This window comes from Vigna radiata, chromosome 9 (genome assembly GCF_000741045.1).
Source record: "Vigna radiata var. radiata cultivar VC1973A chromosome 9, Vradiata_ver6, whole genome shotgun sequence".
NCBI classification, from domain to species: Eukaryota; Viridiplantae; Streptophyta; class Magnoliopsida; order Fabales; family Fabaceae; genus Vigna; species Vigna radiata.
This window is the reverse complement of record NC_028359.1, coordinates 8,108,820-8,132,003: the sequence shown is the minus strand read 5'-3', so window position 1 is coordinate 8,132,003 and position 23,184 is coordinate 8,108,820. Positions and strand designations below refer to the sequence as shown.

The window sequence follows — 23,184 nt, the reverse complement described above, 5'->3', positions numbered from 1 at the left end:
TTGATGAGTTAGTAAGATGAAAATTAAACTAATTTAATCAAATTCTTGAAGTAGTTTATTTTTTTACTTAGTATTCAATTTTTCTTTTATTTGACTTATCGATTAAGGAGAGATGTTGTAAATGTTGAGTTTAATGTATTAAAGACTTAATACTTCTTTTTGTTCCTATTTTTAGAGGTTTGGTTTAAAATGACTCTATCTTTTAAAAAAATTCAGTAAGATCCCATAATTTGTTAAAAAATGTTCAGTCCGGTCCTTTTCGCTAACGTCGTTAAAAATCTAACGGTGCCACCGTGGCACAACCTTATTGAGTTGTGAAGTTTGATGAATATGTGGACGTTACATTGTGTAAATATTTAAAAAAAATATAAAATGATGTAATGTAGGTGGCACGGAAACAATGTTGTATTTCCTCATAACGTTAATTAGGTTTTCGGTCACGAAAACGGTGTCGTCGTCGCTCATCACGAACCACCACACATCCTTCATCCCCAACTTCAGCGTCTCTGCCACGATCTGCGAGATCCTGATGGCGGACCGATGCCCCTGCTTATTGGTGTAACGGAACTTCTCGGTGTTGCCGGAGATTCTAATCAGCTGTAGCACTTCCCTATCCTCCCCCAATTTCACCTTCTCGTCGAGCCATACCACGCCGCACATCTCCCATGTGTCTTCTCATTATGTGTTTGATTTTTAGGTTTTGTATGTTTATTGAATTTTGTGAGTTTGTTTTGTTTTGTATAGATGATTAAGGAGGCTTTGGTGGTGCTTAAATCCATGAAAATTTTCCTTTCTTCATTTCCTTAGTTTTCTCCTCAAAAATCACTTTCTCTCTTCAATCCTAACTCGAATCTCTACTCAATCTGTTTTCTTCCGCCATGTTCTTCCACAGGGTGCTGTCTCATTCCTCTACAACCCTTTGTCGAAGCTTTACCCTTTCTGTTTCACGAAATTCCCAACCTTTCTCCAATCACTTTCATTCTCTCCACCACCCATCACCCAACAAGGTAACCCTATTCTAAAAACTTGAACAGAGTTTTCTTTTCTTTTTTTGCTAATTTTAGTATTGGGGTTTAACTAGGGTTTTTGGGTTTACTGAAAATATTACAGTTTTGGCATTTTGTATGCCATGTGAGTTGAGTTTATCATTATGATATTTTGGCAATAAATTATTATGTAGATTTTGTAATTGTTCTATTTTTTTCCTTAGAATTATGTGTTAAGGAGAATTCGTTTTGGTTAAGTATTCTCATTATGTGATATTTCTAATGTTCCAATTGATTCCAGTTGAAGCTACTTTGCATAATCCACTGAATTCATCTTTGACTTCGAGATTCAGATTTTCTTTTTCGGCCTCATCTGAACCTACTAGTAATGACCCTGTAAAGTCATGTGAGGAAGAAAAGGTGACTGATCAGTCTGAACAAGCCAAAACTGCTGATCAAACCAAAGCCCTTATGCTATAGCGAAGTACATGGAGGAGAAGCACAAGTCGGTGCTCCCCGCGAATTTCAAGAAGATTCCAGGTCTGCAATTGAAGAACCAAGCTGCAAGGGGAAAACTCGTGAAGATCAAGGCATTGTACAAGCTATCTGAAATAGCAAAGAAAGATAAGGAGACATAGGCCAACGTTGAGAAGAAAGAATCATGTCTGAAATGTAGCAGAAGAGCAACCACCGCTGCTCCCACGAGCAAGAAAACTGACGCGGTTAAAAAGGCTGGAAAGAAGGCTGGACCGAAGAAGAGTAAGAAGGTGCCGACTCTCGCGAAGCCCAAACAGCCCAAGTCCATTAGGTCTCCGTCCAAGAGGGCCAGGAAGGCCACCGTTACTGCATCTAGGAGAACGGAAGTTATGGCTTGAACGATGATGGTAACGGAGGCATTTCCAATGGGAACGGTTTTGGAGAAGGTGGCGATGGGGAATGAAATGAAGCCCAAACATTATGTCATTTTAAATTTTTTAAAATATTTATACAGTGTAACGTCAATGTATTCATCAAACTTCACAGCTCAGTAAGGTTGCACCATGGTGGCATTTGCACCGTTAGGTTTTTAATGGCGTGAGCGAAAATGATCGAACTGAACATTTTTTAACAAATTATGAGGCCTTACTGAACTTTTTAAAAAGGTAAGATCATTTTGAACCAAACCCATAAAAGTAGGGACCAAAATAGGTATTGAGCCTATATTAAATAACATACAAAGAATATGTTATTGGTATGCACACTATCACTAGGTAATAAAAATTAATAATGATATCTAATTCGATTGAGTAATGATTTAGATATATAATATATATTATATGAAATTAAATTATACCCAAAAGTATGATTCTATAATGGTTGAATAAAATTGTTGAATAATATGTTAAGTGTTGAAATAAGTTGATAATATGCGAGTATTTTACACATAGTATAAATGTTGTAAAGAACTATTTGTGTGAGTTACTTGTGTTTATGATTATGGATTGATACTATCAAGTGGTGGTAGACTATTACTTAAAAGATGCTCAAACAACGAGTCATCATTGCATACATTTTTTTAATGTCGATTAAATGTTTTTATGGACACTCAAGTGACAAAGTATATTACTTAAGTGATGACTTGAGGCTTAAATGAAGGAGATATTGAAACAATTGTTTGAGAGTTAAGTTGTTATAATGATGGATGAGGTTTTGAAATAACTGAGTCTTCTGATAAGTGTGAAAAATACTTGTTTTCATACTTATAAATGAGTTCAAAGTTATAATTATTCATGTGTTTCCCTATTGAAAAGTTGTAATAGGAAGTAGAAAGTTGTGGAAACAATTGCACATGAAATTCTGCATTATTGGGAGTGTTGAAAACCCTGTTTCGCTAAGTGCACACCATCAGTCGCACAACCAAAATGAAGACTTTTTGCCTAGCACACCAGCACTATGCGTTGAGCGAATAGAGTCAGTTGAAGGTTTGCAGTTGAGATTTTCGCTCAACGCATGCATAGTTATGCGCTGAGCGAATAAATTAAATGAAGTTGGTTTTAAAAGTCGAGACAGAAAGAAAGAAGGAAGCTTCTGACAGAACAGAACACGAAAAATATTGGAGAAACATCAGGAGATGACTCAAAGGCTTCCAGACATCATTTTCTGAAAGGGATTGCTTAAAAGAGTATGTTCTAGATGATTAGGAGTGACTAGTTTTAATGTTCATTGGAATTGGTTGCAATGACTCTTCATTAATGTAATTTTCCCATGCAATATATGTCTATGTTCATGTGCTTTTCTTGACTTGCTTATGATTATACAAAATTATATTTTGATTTAAACTTTTTTTTTTTGCACTGAGAAGTATCTTTGAACATAAACGTAAGAAAAATAACCAAAAGTAACGATGCTAGGAATAATTTCTGATCTTATGATCATTCTTAGCATTAGATTTTAATGCAAAGTATCTGTTAAATTAATTAAGGAATTAATGATTTAATAGATAACTTTAGAACTTACTTTAAGGAATTAAATCAAGATACGTTGATGTGAATTCTTGAATATAGAATATATACTATTGAAGATGTTACTCTAATGTTAGTCAAGAACTCAATTCCAATGACATCTTCATTTAAATTTACAATCTTGAATTTTTACGTTTTTTATTTAGATGCAAATTTCCAATCATGAAATCAACTGTTATCATCACTAAATTGATCTTGATAAACAAACCCGATTAGATAACTTGACTCAAATTTCTTTGGGAAAGGATACTTGTACTTATTCACTTTATTACTTGAGACGATTTTGGTACACTTGCCAAAGGGCTATCATCCGCACAACTACGTGTTGATGCTTAAATGCTAATATGGTTACTCAAATGTTGATGAAACATTGAAAGTAATAATTTTGGAGCTTCTTGTGTTATACAACACATAATGTAGCTCAAGCATTCAGATGACACTCATGTGATGAGTAAGTGTTTGAGCGAGGAAATGTTGTATAATTACTGTACGTGTATATGTGAACTTATATGAGCATCATTTTTATGAGAGCATATGTTATGTTATTGGTAACCATGCAAGAGATAACCAAAGTTAGAGAGATGTTTTAACTTTTCCATTGTTTTATAGTGATATATCTAAAATATATTTGGTTTAAAGAACTTAAAGCTCCAATAGTTTGAATATCAAATATACAAATATATTAGTATATGTATGTTTTATAGTTATATGTGCACATATGATTATTGTAGTTCTAAATAAAGAAATGCATTAGTAGTGTCATAGCAAATTGAACTTAACTTATGAAAAACGAATACATTGAAGATGACATTTAAAATTCTTATTTTCCCTCTTATACACATAACATAAACCATTGCGATTATGGTAGTGGAGTGCCACCATGAGATAATTACATCAAGTCAAACTACATCAATTAGATTATGCTAAAAGGGAAATTGAGATAACTCCATATATATATATATATATATATATATGGTCACATAAATAAGGTAGTCTTGATGGCTTTGTAAGACATCAACCTCTTGGAAAATATGGTCTAGATCATACAAACGAAATGGATCAAGGAGATAAATATTTTATGATGTGATTACATTTTCATAAAAGAATTTGTTTTATGTTATCCAATTATTGACCGATTAGGCTTAGTTTTGTTGAATGAGAATGAAACAAATGCTAAGTACTATAAGTGATGTCCTTTTATGAGACACTTTAAGAGAGAGATCATTGGATGAGTGTTTTCTTGTCAACATTCAATATGCAAAGGAGTTTATACAATTGTTTAACATGATTTTTTTGTGTTGAAGTGTTTTATTATCAATAATTATAACTTTTAGTAATAAAATCTAAAAAAATTATAAATACAAAAATCACATCACACTAAGTATAAACTAAAAGCATATTAAATTAATTATTAATTTTAATAATAAATAGATAATCTAAAATATAAATTAACATTTTAATTACTGTTTTTATATTTTGATGCTATAAATAAATGAACATTCAGTCTACTTTGATTTACTATAATAAATATATAAAACATATTTGGAGAACAAAATAAATTAAACCATCTAAATAAATAAGATTGATTCATTACTATCTTAATAATTATCGTTAAATGAAAAAAATAGAGCTGCTGTGAAGTGGGCCAACCTAAGTTGGTATTTGAAAAAATGGGCCCCACTCACTAATCATAATCCACTTCCAGTGAAGGATATTCCACTTCATCACAACAAACAAAAGAAAAGAAACACACGCGCGTTCAAAAGAAGTTGGACTCACGCGCCATTTGAGAATTCCAAAAGCCAATCAAGGAAAACGGCTTGACGTTGATGAAAGAAAGAAAAGAAGTGTACCTTAAAGAACCAACACTGTGGGTACCACTCTCATTTTTCTCTATCTTCACTAATATTATTAGGATCGATGAAGAAGATGAATTATTTTAATATATGTATTTTATATGTAATATTTTACTTCTATAATTATCATTATTAGCTACGTTTCATAATTATTATTTGGATAATGATATTAGATAATTTTTTACTAACATTTGAATATGGACGTTTGTAATTGGTTTAAAATTATTTTACAATCAATAATAATAACATAAATATTACTATGATCTAATTATAAAATGACATTTAAATAATGTTTAAATATTATAAAAAAATGTTATCTAAATATTATTATCTTATTATTTATATTAATATATATATATATATATATATATATATGATGTTTAAAAAATACAATTTACATTAATATATACGTATACACTGATCAGATGTATGTAAGTAAAAGTAATACAAAAATAAAAAAAGTAAAACATTATATATAAAAATGAAATATCTGATCATATGTATGTAAGTAAAAGTAATACAAAAATAAAAAATGTAAAACATTTTATATAAAAATAAATATCTATTTATTTATTTTCTAAAAGTTTAAAAAATAAATAGTTGTATTCATATTTTGTGTTTAGATCTCTAGTACACCTTTTGTCGTCAGACCCAACATAAACGTTTTAATACATAGTATGGTTAATAAATTTATCTTCCTTTTATTTAAAATTAAATTATACTATTAAAAGTAAATTACATTTTTATTAGAAAATAACAACATTATTTATATGTAATTTTTCCGCCTAATGATCCTTGTAATATTGATTATTATTATCGTTACATTAGTATTAATACATATTATTTATTATAAGATGTTATACGTTTAAAGTAGTAACACTGAAAGTAGCTTTTTTACTGATTTATAGTGGAGTAACACTGTAAATTTCTTTTATACTAAAAGTAAATTCTTTTACCGATTGATAATTGAGTAACACTGTAAAATTATTTACACTGATAATATATTATATGGTTTTTCCATAATTATGTAAATACTCAACGAATAAAATAAGGGAAATCATAATAAGAGTTTGAGTATTTGGTGTAAGACCTTTTTTATACTTTCAATCAACAAGAGTTCATTGTTATTGTTATTATACCTTTTATAAAATAATTATTATAAAAGAATTTAAAAAACAAAATAATAATATTAAAAAAAGCAAAAGCTTGTACCCACAGTTCATAACTATCACCACCAACAGCTACAGCAACACTTTATAGAGTGTGAGAGAGAATTCCTTCTTCTTCACTCTCACCATTTTCCAGTTTTAGAGAGAGAAAGAGAGAGTTGGTGTTAGGTTTGTGGTGGAAGGAAATAGGAAGAGGGTGTATTTGATGTGGTTGTTGTTATTGGCTTTGAAGTAGTGGGAGCAAAGGGAAACAGCTCCATTATAATATTACACAGTTTTCTCTTTCATTTCAATGCTGGGTTTGTATTTTGTCCCTTTTGCTTGGTTTTGTTTCTTCTTCTTTTCCCTTTTGTTTTATGGAACACAGATCCCTCTTTTGTCTAAAAAAGAATGCCTTGCAACTGTTGGGCTTATGTGGGTACTGTCATTTGTCTAAGAAATAGAAGAAAATGTGTGGTGTTTTTTGTTCTTATTTTTATTCTTAGTATTATTTTCAATGTTTTAAGAAATTTGATTTTGTGGATTCATGTTTCTGTGAACGGATACCATTTTTTTTTTTTTAATTGCTTATGGAGTTAGTGTTTTGATGCTTCAAGTAACTCTGTAGTTTGCTGATCTGCTAGCCTCTCATTATTGATTTCAAGTTGGGGTGGTTTTTTCCAGTACCATTTTGTGATTTCTACTATGAGTAGCTTTTCCTTCTTGTTTCTGGCGCTTCACGCAATTACCACTGTTTATTGGCTTTCTATATGTTGCATTTCTTTGCTGGGTGTGCCTTTTAGCTGTAATATGTAAACTAGGATTGCTTGATTCGTTCATTATTTGGTTCTGCGTTGTTTTGATGGCTGGTTAAAACTTGTCTTGGTTAATTGGAATTCAAGTTGAAGTAATTAAGCTACTGTTGAATGAACTTGTGGTTTTCTTTGCAGGGGCTTGGTAACTGGAAGTGTTCGTGTGATGTTATGTGATATTGTGACATGGAAAGGGTTGCTGAGCCGAAGTTACTTCCACGGAACTTGCCTATCCTGGTTGAGGTATCGAAAGCACACACATCTGCTGCAAGAGAGCCAGGTCAGAGACATAATCGCCAGGAGGTTTCTGGTGCTGCTGGGATTTCACTCAGAGAAGTGAATCAATTGTCCAAAACAAGGGATGTGCATGTCCCTCTTTCACATCTGGCCTCAATTAGAGAAGTGGCCCAGTTAACCAATGCACGAATATATTTGGTACAAGAAGATATGGGATTTGATGGTCGATCCTCTGAGGAGTCCCTCACCTTTGAGCCAACCATGACATGGAAGGGAAAGGGCTCCTCGCCAGAAGCTGAGGAGTTTGTGCCTGATGGTGATACATTGAAGGAAAGCAGCTATTCATTTGAGGATGGAGGTCCAAGTTTATTTGCTGGTGCTAGTCATCCCCCAGAGCCTGTTGATACAGATCTTATGAGAACAGTTTATGTACCTATAGGTCAAAACAAATCGGAGGCTGGTTGCTTGATCAAGAGCTTGCCCACAAAGGGCCCTTTTTTGGAAGATCTCTCAATTCGTGTTCCTGCAAAGAAACCAAATCCAGCTGTTCTTACCCCTGAGCAAAGTCTGGTTGAAGAAATAAATGACATAGGGAACTTGGCATTTCTGGGTCCTCGGGCATCACAGAATACTGAGAACTCTCTCCTACCTCCTGATGCTGAGGAAAAAGAATGTGTTTGGGATGCTTCTTTGCCTCCAAGTGGCAATGTCAGTCCACTCAGCAGTATTGATAGTACCGGTGTTGTCACTGCAATGAGCATTGTTAATAGTTGTGCTAGTACATATCGGAGTGATGCAATGACTAGTGATGGCATGCTTAGTTTAGATAGAAACTGTGATAGTACTAAAGGGAGTGTAAGGGGGGATTCACTGGAGAGTGCTAAAACTAGTGCTAGCCGGGCAAGTGATAGCAGTGGCCTCAGCGATGACAGCAACTGGAGCAACATAACTGGTAGTGCCAATAAGCCTCACAAAGGAAATGATCCTAGGTGGAAGGCTATTCTTGCCATCCGATTACGGGATGGAATTCTGGGCATGAGTCATTTTAGATTACTCAAACGTCTAGGATGTGGTGACATTGGAAGTGTATATCTTTCAGAACTGAGTGGAACTCGGTGTTATTTTGCAATGAAAGTTATGGATAAGGCATCCCTAGCAAGCAGAAAGAAGCTGACTAGAGCACAGACAGAGAGGGAGATATTGCAGTTGCTGGACCATCCATTTCTACCAACTTTGTATACACATTTTGAGACTGACAGATTCTCGTGTTTGGTGATGGAATATTGTCCAGGCGGTGATCTGCACACTTTAAGGCAGCGGCAACCTGGGAAACATTTCTCAGAATATGCAGCACGGTATGCTTTATGTTTTACTTAGTTGCTTTTCTTTACCTGAGTTCTTTGTTGTTAATTACTTTTCGTCATGATAATTTTCTACGATAATGTTTTCCTGTTCTTTAATCCTTTTGCATTTGGAGAGTTTGAGAAAAAAACTATTTTACTTCTTTTTGATTTATTGTTTCTTAATTCATGATATGCTGAAAAGACCCTGAAACTAATGTTTGCACTCTTTTTTTCGATTTTTATGAATTGGAGAAACATTTTTTTAATTTCTTGTTTCTTTCTTGTCTTGAATTTGTTGAGATATAAGAATAATTTGGACTATGCAACTGCATTGGTAATGTGTTTCATGTGATTTCTTCACTAAACGAAGTACTTGGATCTCTACTGCTAGAATCCCTCCCTTGAACAGTAGCCTCTCTGCAATATTTCAAGATAGCAGCTTTTGTTGTATGTCTTCTATGTATGGTTTTGTTTAAATCTTTGTGAAGTTTTGAATCAGTTGCTTCTTTTCATTCGACCATGTTAAGTGATGCATGCATCATATTCATAATCAATGATACAATAAAGATGTAATTAAGTTGAGTGCATCTAGTTTGCATGAGTTATCTTGAAATGCATTTTCTTAATGAAATATGCTCATATGTGTCTATCTAGCATTGTTAGCTGGATCTGCTTACCACTCAGGAAACTATGTAACAAGTATCTTGCTAAAGTGCTACTCTTATAAGAGTATTTCTGTTTGTGTAGCATTTTTATACAAAAAATGGGTCTTCTTGCTTTAAAACTATAGACATAATATTGAGGCAATTAGCCTTACAATTTTTTGCTTTTTGTGCACACAAGTGGTGTTTGATCATCTTGTTCTTCATAGCATGCCTTTACAGTTGAATAAATTCATTCCCGGCACACAATCTCCATAAGTATTTACGTGTCATTTTCTCTACATGTAGCTTTTATGCTGCGGAGGTCCTGCTTGCTCTTGAATATCTTCACATGCTTGGAGTGGTTTACAGAGACCTTAAACCCGAAAATGTGTTGGTCCGAGATGATGGTCACATTATGCTATCAGATTTTGATCTTTCCCTCAGATGTGCCGTGTCACCTACCCTTATTAGATCATCATATGATGGCGATCCTTCTAAACGGGCTGGCGGTGCATTTTGTGTGCAACCTGCATGCATTGAGCCATCATCAGTGTGCATCCAACCTGCATGTTTTATTCCTCGGTTGTTTCCTCAGAAAAACAAGAAGCTAAGGAAGCCAAGAGCTGATCCTGGATTGCCATCCAGCACCCTTCCAGAGCTTGTTGCGGAGCCTACTGCAGCTCGATCTATGTCCTTTGTTGGCACTCATGAGTACCTTGCCCCAGAAATTATCAAAGGAGAAGGTCATGGAAGTGCAGTTGATTGGTGGACTTTTGGAATTTTCTTGCATGAGCTGTTATATGGTAAAACCCCTTTCAAAGGGTCAGGAAACCGTGCTACACTTTTCAATGTAGTAGGCCAGCAGCTCAGGTTTCCTGAATCACCAGCAACCAGTTATGCCAGCAGGGATCTGATCCGTGGCTTACTAGTGAAGGAGCCACAGCATCGTCTAGGGGTTAAAAGGGGTGCAACAGAGATCAAGCAGCACCCTTTCTTTGAAGGCGTGAACTGGGCATTGATCAGGTGTAGCACGCCGCCAGAAGTGCCGAGACCGGTAGAAAATGAACTACCAGGGAAGGTTGGACCAGCTGATAATGCCGTTGGGCTTGGCAGCACTAGTAAGAGGATAGTTGGTACTACTACTGACAACATGAAGTCTGGGGGTAAATATCTGGACTTTGAGTTCTTTTAGTTCGGATTCCTCACTCTGCTTTTTATTGTATTCTTAATTCTTAGTCATTTCCATGGGTGCTGCCCAGCATTACCATGTTATTTCAGCTTACCTTTGGTTCCTTGTAGTAAAAGTCCATTTCAGTTGGAAATATGATACCCCAAGTTTAGATTAGGTTCTTCACCAGTTCGCCTTGTCTGATCCCTCAATTCTTATGCATAATCCATAAAGTAGTGTTTCTATACAGAATTTAAATACTTCTCATGAAAATTTATAATCCTTTTTAGATTTTTGGGCATGATTTGTGATGTTATCAGGATTCAGGTTCAACTGATGGCATTGTTGTGTGCTGTTCCTTCATTTTGTCATTTAACATAAAACAAAATCATACTTTTCTTGTCAAAATATGAAAATGTTAACTACTTTACTTCATTTGATGATACTTTTCCTACAATAGCTTGACATGAATGAAGTCTAATCTTGGTTACAACATCATAACATGTAGTTTTTGTTTACAAAAAAGAAAAAGAATATTGAAAGATTGGTAAAATTTTGTATTGTGAAAAACAAGCTTCAATCCAAATGCATTGTTTTCCCCAGAGTTCCCATGTGTAGAACTCAACCGATGCAAGATAAAAGTATGAAATCATTGAATGAATGTTAGAACGAAGATTGTTCTAGAATTCAGAAAAGCAAAATGAGGACCACATTTGACAAACAGGCTCTCTATTTAATGATGCAATCACTACTTTTCATGGTTTGTTTTTGGTCCCCTCTGCTACATTTGTGCTGCATGTGTGATAGATTCTTTGCTTGGGGATGAAAGGGGACTTGTCAATATAATGTAGTCTTTTTATAGCCTTGTCACAATTTGCTCATGCCCCATTTTTCTCTCTATGGTCCTTTCATGAAAACATGGATGTTTCTGAAAGCTGCTACAGGGTTTATAGATGAAAGTGACATTACTATAACAAACCTAGACTGGAGTCAAGCTATGTTTGAATGGAAAAGGAGAAAAAAGGGATAAAAATGGATACATTTTCATTTTTAAATGGAAAAAAAAATTATAATTTTGTATGAAGAAGAAACAAACAGGAATAGTTGAAAAACTATATGATATTTTATTAAAGTTTATTAACCTGTCTTTTATCCTTCAGACCCTTCCTAACAGATTTTTTTTTTCTGAAATTTATAATAAATTTTGTTTTGATCTCCAAATATAAAAAATTCAGCCTCTTAATTATTTTTTTAAAAATATTTTAGTCCCTAAATATTAAATTTGAGGATTTAAAAATAAAATTTTAAAATTAACATTTTAGTCCTTTAATTTTAGTGCGTATTAAAATCAAATATTTTTAAATGTGTGAAACTACAAGTTAATTCTTTGTAAATGAGGTGCCAAAAGTAAATTTATTATAAACTTTAGGGATTAAAAACGTTATTCTTCATTTTTTTAAGGATGATTGTGTAATAGAAAATAGTAAAATACACTGATATATATATATATATATATATATATATATATATATATATATATATATATATATATATATACACACACCTATTTAAAAAATTATTATTATTATTATTATTAAATGAGAGTTTATTTATAAGTCTTTAGTAAATTTATTGAGACAAGTTTAAAAATTTATCTTGATTTTATATTAGAATTTAATTTTGAAAATATTAAGATTTACTTTCTGAAGCATAAAATGTAATCAATTTAGAAGGACACTATATAAAAAGCAAATTACTCACTAGGCTCTGTAGATAGCACAAACTCTGTTTTATATTTTCACTGTATATTTACCTTTTTTAATTATTCTCAAAAATTGATACATTTTCATTAAACTATTGTAATTTATTCTTCAAATAAATATATAAAAAAAAATGAGTAGAGGGTATGCCTAAAAAAAAAAACTTATTTTCAAGAGAACATTTTCTTCCTCTTCTCTCCTACTTTCTTCTTCCGCCGCATAACTATAATGCATTTCCTAATATATTTTAAATTTATTATTTCTTGATGTTTATAATTTTATTATAGATATATCTAGTATGAGATCTACCTAAGTATACCTAGACAGAATAATATCATATTCACCATATCATTAATAATAGTATATTGTGATTAAACTAAAGAAATGATTGAAGCAAATTACTATAATATGAGGCAAATTTAATCTATCGAAGTAAAAGGTCTATAAATATAATATAAATAACACATTATACACATAAATTAATTATGTTTTATTATTTTACCATTTGATATACTTAACTAACTGAATATTAAATCTAGTTTTATTTGATACTAAAATGACGATAATATAAGATATTTCAACCTAGAAACGTGAAAGTGAAGATTGGAGTATGTTAAAAAAATTGTTAAAGAATATATTTCCATGATATATTCAGCTTTGCAAAACCAATAATTATTATTTTAATAGTAGCTTGTATTAGATAATTTGAAATAATTTTCTTAAACTATCTTCTAATTAAGTTATTTGAAATTGTATCTTAGATTCTAGATTTATACCGTTTGTAATCTATAATATATTTTAGATTAAGTAATTTGAAATCGTACTTAAGACATGCTTAAAAACTAAACAAAATACAATGCAGAGATTTATTGACTTTTACATGTACAAATTCAACACATTTACACATAAAACATATTTATTGACTTTTAGGTTGTAATTAAACCAGTTTTAATTAAAATTTCACCGCAAAATCTATTAATACATAAATAAGATAATGAGGTAAGTGTTTGTATTTAGTGTGAATTAAAGATTTTAGTGTATTAACATAGGATACATATAACTGATTTGGGTGTCAGAGTACCTTTGATAGATATTTACCTACTTGTGTAGAAGATTAAAGACAAGAATTCAAAATAACTGTGTAAAAAAGAGTGTTAATTATGATCCTAAATCCCACTCCCAAAACAATATCATTTAAGATCAATTACGCGATTAATCCAAAAGATGTTATCTCAAAGAACTTAAGATTATATTGGTAAGAAGAAAAAGGACATCAATGACCTACTTCATGGCACGTGAATGGCTACATACTGACTCAAGAGCCTCAGTGAATAATGAAGAAAAACTTGCCATTGCCTGGAACACTCCAGGTAAACCAGTCTGAAGATTGTTGAGTGTCATAGCTCTGGTCACCTCAACAGCTTTTGAATGCCTCACCATTTCATCTTCAACACGTCTTTGGTAAGATGCTAGTTTCAGTTTCTTCTCAGCAAGAGGGTCTCTTGCATCCAAGCCTTGTCCATTAGCAGGACCTAACTCAGGAGGGGTAATGCCTACCATAGAATATGAGTTGTAAAACTTCCTTTCTATGCTTCTCAGAGATGAAGATTTCTTCTCAAGTTCCCTGGAGGCACTCTCACTTCTCTTCTGAATCTTCAGCTCCTCAGATTGCTTCACTGATATCACATGCACAACGTTGATGAAGCTCTTGATTGCTTCTGAAGCAACTGTGTCCGGAACACGATCAAGGGCAAGTTTCCATTCATCACAGAAAGAAAACACATGAGATGATTCACTGTTATTGTTGCTGCTGCTGCTGCTGTCATTTTTTACTGGAACAAGGTTCAACTTGAGCCAGCCATGCAGAGAAAGGATGAACTCACGTTGAAACTTTATGAGGCGGCAGAAACTGGAATGCCAAGCTGACACAGCTGATTCAAGATCCCTTGTTGCCTGCTTGTGTGATTTAGATGTTGAGTGACCTTTGGATGATTGGTTCACAAGCCCACGGACTTGCTGCACAATGTTGCTTTGGATTTCATGGTACTGATGCATTGACTTCCACATATACATGATTCTGCATTTAGTATATAATTAATATCACAAACACGAGAGAACATGTTTACGAGATTATATCAGATATACATGCCTAACAAACAACATAGCTCTGATATTATGTTAAGAAATGAATTAAGTTTAACTTAATTTCACAAAATCAACTTATAAGATGAGGTTTAAACCCACTTATATATTATAAATTGACTTTATTTCTAGTTAATATGAATTTTCAATACAACTATGTTTTAACTCAACTTCGAAGGCATAGATTTAGTCTCACACTTATTATTTCCAACAGTTTTATGCTTATGCAGCCTCAATGTAACATGATTTACAGCATTTTAGCTGAGTTCTCAGCTGCCATTGACATTTTTTATGGATTACTCACTAACTTTTAGTTTCTTAATCTATATCACTTTAGTTCCTGCATTGAAGGAAATCAAAAGAAAGTCCTGACAATGTAAATCAGTACACACTAGTCTTCTTTTAAAAAAATGTGACTAAAGTGATGATATTAACACATATGGAAGTAGTTATTTAACATTTTCCTAGTTTTAAAGAGTAACATAAAAGCCTGTAAAACTAGAGTGAAGGTTTACCTCTTTTTAAAGAAAGAAGACAACATTTTAAAATAAATATATTAAGATGTTTTCTTTGCCTTAAACATGTGTGGTGATAACAAACACAAGTCACAGGAACCTATAAAAATGCCTAAACAACTTGGTTATCAAACTTTTACTGAAGTTTGGATTTTAACTACATGATATGATCACAACCACTTTTGTTTACCAATAATCAGGCTTCCGTATGCTTCCTTGAATCCTCCAATTTCATGAATATTTTGCATAATTGGCCCTAACTAATGATCTGGAAATAGAAACAGAAGGCAAGTGATTTTTGTTTGATTCTCTTTATAACTATTCTGTGGTCCATGGTTCCAATCAACCTCTTAAAGTGACATGTGTTTAAGTTCTTAAATTTAAGGCAAAATAGTTAATGATATTTAATTATGTGTGTAACATAAAGATTGATTAGAACCATCTATAAGTGGTGATCAAGAATTACCTAATAAATTCTCCCTTGAAACATGTCAAACAGTTAATTAACAGTTAACAGTACTAAGGGCTTTATCTTAATACATTAGTTGTTTTAACATTTCTGACCATCAGTAAATCATTTTTACCAATGTATGAAGCCTATCGTTTTAAAAAGGCACAAGATTTTGGCAGGTAAAGTAGTGGGCCAAGATTGTGTTACAGATGCTGGGCAGTAATTGGAAAATTGGTACAAACAAGAGGCACATGCACTACTTATGCAGACCTGATGTACTATAGCAGTAAGCTATATTGCTTCAACCACCACACTATATGTTTTATATTATTTTATGAATAAATAAAAAATTTCATTATTAAATTTAGTTAGACCTTCAAAATTCTAAAGTTACCGTAATATAATTATTATAGGATTTGAAAAGGGCAACAGTGTTTAATTATCCTTTAATGCATGAGCACAGAAAAAACAGTGAAGAAATTGTATAATGAGCAGACATACCCACGGCAGAGATCAACAAGCTGAGGAACAAGATCAGCATCCCTAAGGCCATTAATGGCAGCTGAGGTGGTGGATACAGCTTGAGATGTAACAACAATTAATGACTGCAACCTTGTTATGGAAGCCTTGGTCTTATCTAGCTTTGCTTCATCACCACCTTTGCATTCTAGACTCTGCAGAGCTGACAGTTTCTTTTCATGCTCAATCTTCACACATTCTCTTGCCTGAACATGCAAACCAAGGAAAATACAGCAGCATGCATCAGCACACAGCTTCCAAAACTGCACCATTTTGGCTAAAAGTAAATGCAACTTGACCAACCACCTCACTTCACTTTGGTTAAAGGACACACCCTAAGCTAAGAGACACTACACATGAATCAAAGATTTCAAACATCCAACATCTACAATCTATACATTACTTTTTCTATCCATTTTTAGGCAGACATATTACATGTATAATTTTATAACACAACATTTTTGCCCCTCTTTCGGACAACCAACAATTCATCACAATGTGAATTGTGAATCACATGTGGACAATCATTTTGAATTTAATAACTTTTATTGTGTTTCTTTTTTCTAATATTTATGGAAGTTTTAGATGAAATAAAAATAAAATCAATTTATAACATATATAAATAGATGTAAATTTTACTTTACGAAATGATTTTATAAAATTAACTTAAACTTAAAATTTTATGCATAAATATTTTAAAAAAAATTATGATATTTTAACAATTTTTTAACAACAAATTATATATTATCATTTTATTAATTTGTATATTTAAAACAGATTAACCCTGTCACATAAATGATAATAAAAAGTTGTCAATTAATAAAATTGTAAAGAATACATTTTCCTTCCTTTAGAAAATTAGTAAAAGAAAGCACTCTAGAAGTGATGCACAATGTTTTTTATTTTGCTTTAAATTGAATTTATTTGGGCTAAAATATATATAGTATTATTAGTTTAAAATTTTTAGACATAGGGGTACTTTAGACATTTCATACGGACACAGTAAACAATGCACAATTTAGTCAAATACACTGAAGTGGCTCGTCGGAACCCATCAAGTATCATAATTATCCAAAGTACCATGGGTCCCACTGTCAATCCACCAAAGTTTTATTACATTTTTATATTAGCTTTAAATCATTTAAAAATATTTTAATTAAAAGCTGTTACATTATGTTTTATATAGGAAATCAAATAATAGATATTTAAAAATGAAAAAGATTTATCTAAGTTCTGTATGGTTTGCGCAACTTTTTAGCAATAAAAAAATTGTACTTCTAAGAAGACAAAAATACCCCGGAGCAAATAAGAAAATTACCTTCACTTCCTGATACAGCTTCTTCTCCCAAGCCAAAAGGCGTTCCAAAGTGGAACACAGGCTCTTTGAACCGCCCGGTCCGTCCAACGAACCGGCGTCGAGCCGGTACTTAACCACCAACGGCGGTTTAGAGGTCCAACTCGAGCTTAGCTTGCTGAGTACACTATTTGAATGGTAAAGTGTTTCTGCATTCAATGTTTCATAGAATTATGAGGAAACTAATTATATAAAAATTAAATTTTATATTTCCTTGTAAAATTAGAGAAGAAGTATCATTAACAAATTAATAACTAGAAAAAATTACTTTTAATATCTATGTTTAAGAATTAAAAATAAGCTGCGTAAGCGTAAGAATTAACATGAGATATTTATGAAAAAAGAAAAGTTTTTATAATTAAATAATAAAACGAATAATTAAATTATACATATTTTATGAGTTTGTTAAAAAATGTGACTAAAACGAATTAATTTAAAATTTTGGCGCACTTTCAGAGAAGGCAAATTGAAGGACACGAAAAGCCTTACTCCTCAATTGCTTAAAACTCTGATCAAGGTGCGCTCTGCTAACCTCGAGCATCTCCGATAACTGATCTCCGGCCACTGCAGCTTTCTCAAAATTCTCCCTAACCGCTTCCACTATCTCTTTCAAATCCCTATGTCTCACCGCTACCTTCGCCTCCGCCACGTTATCGCTGACCTTCTCATTCTTCGCTCCCGGAGCATAGCCTCCGGCGACATACTGAGCCTTAGACGGTGAGGTCACTCCGACGCCTCCTTCCTCCTGCTCCGACGAACTCGAGGAACTGTAACGGTCCTCCCACTCGCTGCACCGAACCTCCTCGCGCTCCGTCTGAACCGGTTCATGTAAGTATTTCTCTTCCGATTCCGTTTCTGATTCGGAAATCTCTGGTTCTGCCTTTTGTTCTTGTGAATCGACGTTTGTACTGTTATCAATTTTGCGATTGCGTTGAGAGTTTGAACGGAACGGATTGTACATCGATTCAGATTCCGATTCCGACGTTTCGAAATTTGTCGTTGTTTGCTGTTTGTGGTTTTGGCGTTGGCGGAAGTAATCGGAGCCTGGAGGAGAAGGAGGAGGATAGAAATTCTCCCAGTTCCAAACGGAAGAGGTTTGTGAAGTAGGCGTGGATTGAGCTTGGTGCGCGGTGGCGAAGAAATTCGAGTATTCGCTTCGCGGCGAGGAGAAGAGGCTGGATTCGGAGAGTATGTGAGGGAGCTTCGGCGGTGGTTTGCGGCGGCGAGTGACGGCGGGAAGAGGAGGTTGCGGCGGATGTGAAGTAGGTGAGGGTTCGGGTTCGGGTTGTTGTTGAGCGGCTGAGAAGTTCGAAAACTCGCTTCGAGGCGACGAACAGAGGCTCGGTTCGGAGAGAACGTGAGGGAGTCTCGACGGCTGTTGACGGCGGCGCGTGACCCCGGAGGTTACTATGCGAGGGAGTTTAGGGCTAGCTGAAGCGGTGGCGGAGGGAGGAGGACGTGGTGACGATTGGGAATCATTGGTGGTTTTGTGAAGGAGGACGGCAGGGGTGTCTTCGGCGACTGTGAGGGGTTCGGCAGCGGCGAAAGTGTAGAGTGCAGAACCGGTGAGGCGGAGGCAGTGGCAGTATTCGGAGTGCGCTGCCGCTAGGTGGTGGCGTGCATAGACAGCATCTTTCATTAAACGATGCCGCTCCTTGCAGCGCATCACGGTTTCCTCGTTGTCCAGCTTCGATGCTGTGCAACCCATTTTTGGCGCGTATACCGTATACTATACTCGTAATGCTACGAGTACCTACAGAAAATAGTTTGTATAAAAATATATAATGTGTTGTTTTCTGAATTGGAAAACAACGGCGGTGGTGCTGGGTTTAAGGGTGGCGAAATGTGATGGGGTTTTGGAGTGGAAGAAGAAGTAGTGGGTGGTGTAAGAGTTTTGGTGTGGTGGTCATGTCCATTTCTCTTTTTCTTGTTTTTCTACTGTGTCGTACAATTTTTTTATCTGAGTGTGTGATAGCTGTGGTTGTTTTGTTTGTTTGTATGTAAAGCCTTTTGGTTAAAGTCTAAGAACACTGTTTTTCTATTGTTTGTGTGGGGTTTTGGTCCTAATAAAGTAAAGAGGGAATGGCCCGTTTAATCATGTTTTCGTTCGTGCGATCATTCACCATTTATCTTTTGTGAGATATCCAATATAAATAATTACTGTAATGATATACCTAACATGTCATTCTTCTGGATATAATGCTCCAGTTCTTTGATAAATGTTTCAAATTTATGAAAACTATATTTATTTAAGATTATCAATTAAATTCTTCAGCAGTATTAATTTTGGTAAGCAATTCATGATATTGATTGTAGTCGTGTAATGTATAAACATTCATTTGAATAATTCTTGTTACAAATATTTGTAGAATGTATATTATTGATATTTGTTTTTATTTTTTATTTTTATTCTCATTTTGTCATTTTATTTACATATTCTTTATTCATTTTTTAAGAGATTTTTCAACCATTATATTCACTTTTGTTTAATATATCTAACTCTTGTACATTATAATAATTTCAATTTTTTTATCACGTTAAATTATGTATTATATTTCTTTCTCTCTATTGACATATACATTTAACGATATATAATTGTTTTGGTGTGAAGTCGAGTTATCAAATTATACAATTTCCTCTCTTAAGGCTGTCCGCTAATTCTGAAGCCTCCTCACCAACAGTCAGTTTTCTTCCTTCTTCTGTATCTGATACACTTGGAGGGTACCTGCCAAAGGTACTTAGATATTTAAGTCAGTTAGATTGTTCGATCGAGTGTCTGAGCTCAGAAGTAAATGCACAATAAATGAATCCACTTATCTAGTGTCCTTGACATGTATTTATAGTGTTGGATATGGGCCCAACATTAAGGTAATGTTAATCAAGGCCCAATCACCTTAATTATGTGATTATCTTAATTACCTTGGCTTTACCTTGACTCTTCAGACTGTTCGTGTCTTGCCGTCCGGTTTCTTTCATACAAGTTGACCAGCCGTCTTGAAGGGACGGCTGGCCACTTCCGCTTAGGTGTCTTTCATAAACTGATTCGTCTTAAGTGACTGGTCGTCCGGATCTGTTTCAGATGACCGGTCGGTGACCCCTAGTTCAATAATTAAAAAATGTATACTGAATAAGGGTGCTATTTTATTTTTGCTGAGGGGTTGGCTTCGTATAAGGATTATCGGAAGAGACTATGCCACTTGGGAGTTAAGATAGAAAAGAATGTGTAAAGTGTTAACTATTTTTTCTTTTTTTAAGAAAAAATAAACTTTTTAATCCACTTCAATAGATTGAAGCTCTAGCTTTATTGGATCTTTTCTTTTCCCGACATCTTGAAAGATAAAGCGAGCAATCAAATTTTTTTCTTTTTACCATCAAACTATACATATTATCGGGAAAACAATAACAAAAAAATAGTCATAAACAAGGTTTAGAAACTAAAACAAGATTAAGATAAAAAAAACATAAGTTCCATTAAGATAATTTATTTTAAATACGAATATAAATAACTTACTAAATAAATAAAAACTAATAAAATATCTATATTACCAAAACATAGATTATTGTTTTATTAAAATCTTATTTATTAATTTTATCTACAATATGATGAAATGCTTTATTAAACCATTTTCTATCTAGATTAATTGACTTTCTAATGGAAAGATGAGTTGAACTATCATGGAAAATAAAGAAACAGATAAATTACAAGACAAAATATTAGTGATTAGTTGCTAACTGGGGTCCACTTTACACCTCAGGTGTACAAAGTGACATATTACCTTTAAAGAAAAAACATAAAGAAAATTCATTAAATGCTATATATACAAGGTTAATAATCACCAGTTGACTAAGAATAGAAAAAGATACAAATTGTTAAGAGTTACCCATCGGACACTTTGGATCCCTTTCGGATCCAATATCACAAATGTAGTACCATCTGAATTTAATATTTAAAACCTATTTTAACAATTTTTTTTATAACTGTAATTAATTTATTTTAAATATACAAAGTAATAAAATATTATTGATACATAGTATATTGGCAAAAATTATTAAAAAAAAAAATTGTTAATATTTCATATTACAACAAAATAATGTAATTTATAAAAAGCATGGATGGAAATATGGTTAGGATAGAGGAGAAAAAGGGCAGGATTGTAGATGAGGAAATCATTGGTCTTGGCGACGATGTCGGGAGAGATGACTGCTTCCTCCTAGATTCCTCTAAGTTCATATTTTTAAATATTTTGAACTTGTGTGTGGTTGTTTTCTTATACTTTTGTAGTAGAATATTCATTCTATCTCATTTTTACACCTTCTTTCCTTTCCTTGTACCTAAAAACTCTATGCTCTTAATATATATGAATGTTTATTAATGCTTGTTCGAGACAGTAACAACTTGTAAGTTGTACTCTAACTCCTACACTCTAAGGTGTTCGTTTTCATTCTCATTATCATTTTTTTAATTAGATATTGGTTGGATAAAGAAAAAAGGTTTAATTGCTTCTTTTGTCTCAGTTTGGTTGAAGTGTGTCAAATTTGTCTCCCTTTTAGAAAAAAGTCAATTTCGTCTCCATATAGAAAAAAGTCAATTTCGTCCCCATATAGAAAAAATTTGTGTATATCAAGTCATCTCCGTTAAATACAAACTAATGGTGTTAAAAACTTAAAGTGAGTTTTGAATAATAATCACTTTATGGGTCCGATCCCTAATATTGCAGTGGATAAAGTGAGTTTTGAAAACAATGATTTTTAACGGAGATGACTTGATTGACATAAAGTGTTTTTATATAAAAACAAAATTAACATTTTTCTAAAGGAAGGACGAATTTGATATACTTCAACCAAACTGGAGATAAAAGAAATAATTAAACCAAGAAAAAACTATATTATAAATAGTAAGTATTTATATATGAGATAAAATATAGTTATGTAAGCACATTACCCAAAATTAAAAAAAAAAAAAGTACCCCACAAAATGTAAGAAAACGAAATCCTAGATTCGACAACTTGGCCTAGATATAGAGCCCCTAACCCTATTCCAACAGATTCTTAATAATCTCACCAAATTTAAGGCTACGCATATACCTATATCTACATATATTCACATGCAATCAGATTAAAACATCAAGATAAGAGAGTTTTAATAGGGAGAAAATCTCGAAAGAGGAAAACAATTTCCATGAGTGAACCTCACCGGTCATCATAAAGCACAAAGTGGAGCTGTTTTTGTTACCACTTATATTTATTAACTTGTTTTAGTATTGATATAGGGAATCTACTTATGGTAGTATTTATTTTAGTAGTATTTATATTTTGCAGAATTACATAAATTATTTCTTTATTTTTTATGATTCGTTAATTTTTATGAGTTGAATGATTGATAATATATTAAGATATTTTTTTTCTAAACTTTTATATGTCAAACATATTAAATATCACTATGACAAAAAAATTTCATGAAATTCTCTCAACAACAATACTACACATAAAGACATCAAAGATCCTCATATAAATTCATATTGTTGTTACACTCACAAGCAAAATTAATGATTATATGAATCAATACCAAACATAAAAAGAAAAAAACCAAAACAAGTATATAAATTGGCGTTCAGGGTGATACAAAATGTGACATTCAACAACAGTTTTGATGCCTAACGCCAAACTTGCGCTAAGGTGTTGGCAGTCCTGACACTCAGCGTCATTCTTCTCACAAAATGTCTCTCTTAGCGGCATTATTTTGTTACT

General features: G+C 33.1%; 2 protein-coding genes and 1 pseudogene across 2 annotated transcripts; 2 read left to right on the top strand and 1 right to left on the bottom strand.

Moving 5' to 3' along the window:
• The first annotated feature begins 1,374 nt into the window (after positions 1–1,374).
• On the top strand, positions 1,375–1,861 carry LOC106773248 (annotated as a pseudogene).
• Positions 1,862–6,584: 4,723 nt separating this feature from the next.
• On the top strand, positions 6,585–10,984 carry LOC106774061 (serine/threonine-protein kinase D6PK). Its single transcript, XM_014660887.2, has 3 exons — positions 6,585–6,811; positions 7,442–8,895; positions 9,834–10,984. Exons 2-3 carry the CDS (start codon positions 7,490–7,492, stop codon positions 10,717–10,719), a joined length of 2,292 nt encoding a protein of 763 aa, XP_014516373.1. The 5' UTR covers positions 6,585–6,811; positions 7,442–7,489; the 3' UTR covers positions 10,720–10,984.
• A 2,623-nt stretch (positions 10,985–13,607) lies between these two features.
• On the bottom strand, positions 13,608–19,708 carry LOC106774060 (nitrate regulatory gene2 protein). The gene is made up of 4 exons (XM_014660886.2): positions 17,926–19,708; positions 17,401–17,585; positions 16,065–16,288; positions 13,608–14,532 (listed from the first exon to the last, which is right to left on the bottom strand). The coding sequence occupies exons 1-4, from the start codon at positions 19,142–19,144 to the stop codon at positions 13,737–13,739; spliced, it is 2,424 nt and encodes an 807-aa protein (XP_014516372.1). The 5' UTR covers positions 19,145–19,708; the 3' UTR covers positions 13,608–13,736.
• Between the last annotated feature and the right edge of the window lie 3,476 nt (positions 19,709–23,184).

Excerpts from the sequence above, each read along its gene's own strand:
- LOC106774061 (XM_014660887.2), top strand. The coding sequence starts at position 7,490 with ATGGAAAGGGTTGCTGAGCCGAAGTTACTTCCACGGAACTTGCCTATC. Across the intron at positions 8,896-9,833 it reads TTCTCAGAATATGCAGCACG|CTTTTATGCTGCGGAGGTCC; the intron begins GTATGCTTTATG and ends CTCTACATGTAG.
- LOC106774060 (XM_014660886.2), bottom strand. The coding sequence starts at position 19,144 with ATGGGTTGCACAGCATCGAAGCTGGACAACGAGGAAACCGTGATGCGC. Across the intron at positions 17,586-17,925 it reads GAGTTTTAAGCAATTGAGGA|AAACACTTTACCATTCAAAT; the intron begins GTAAGGCTTTTC and ends CATTGAATGCAG. Across the intron at positions 16,289-17,400 it reads AGCTGTATCAGGAAGTGAAG|GCAAGAGAATGTGTGAAGAT; the intron begins GTAATTTTCTTA and ends TTGCATGTTCAG.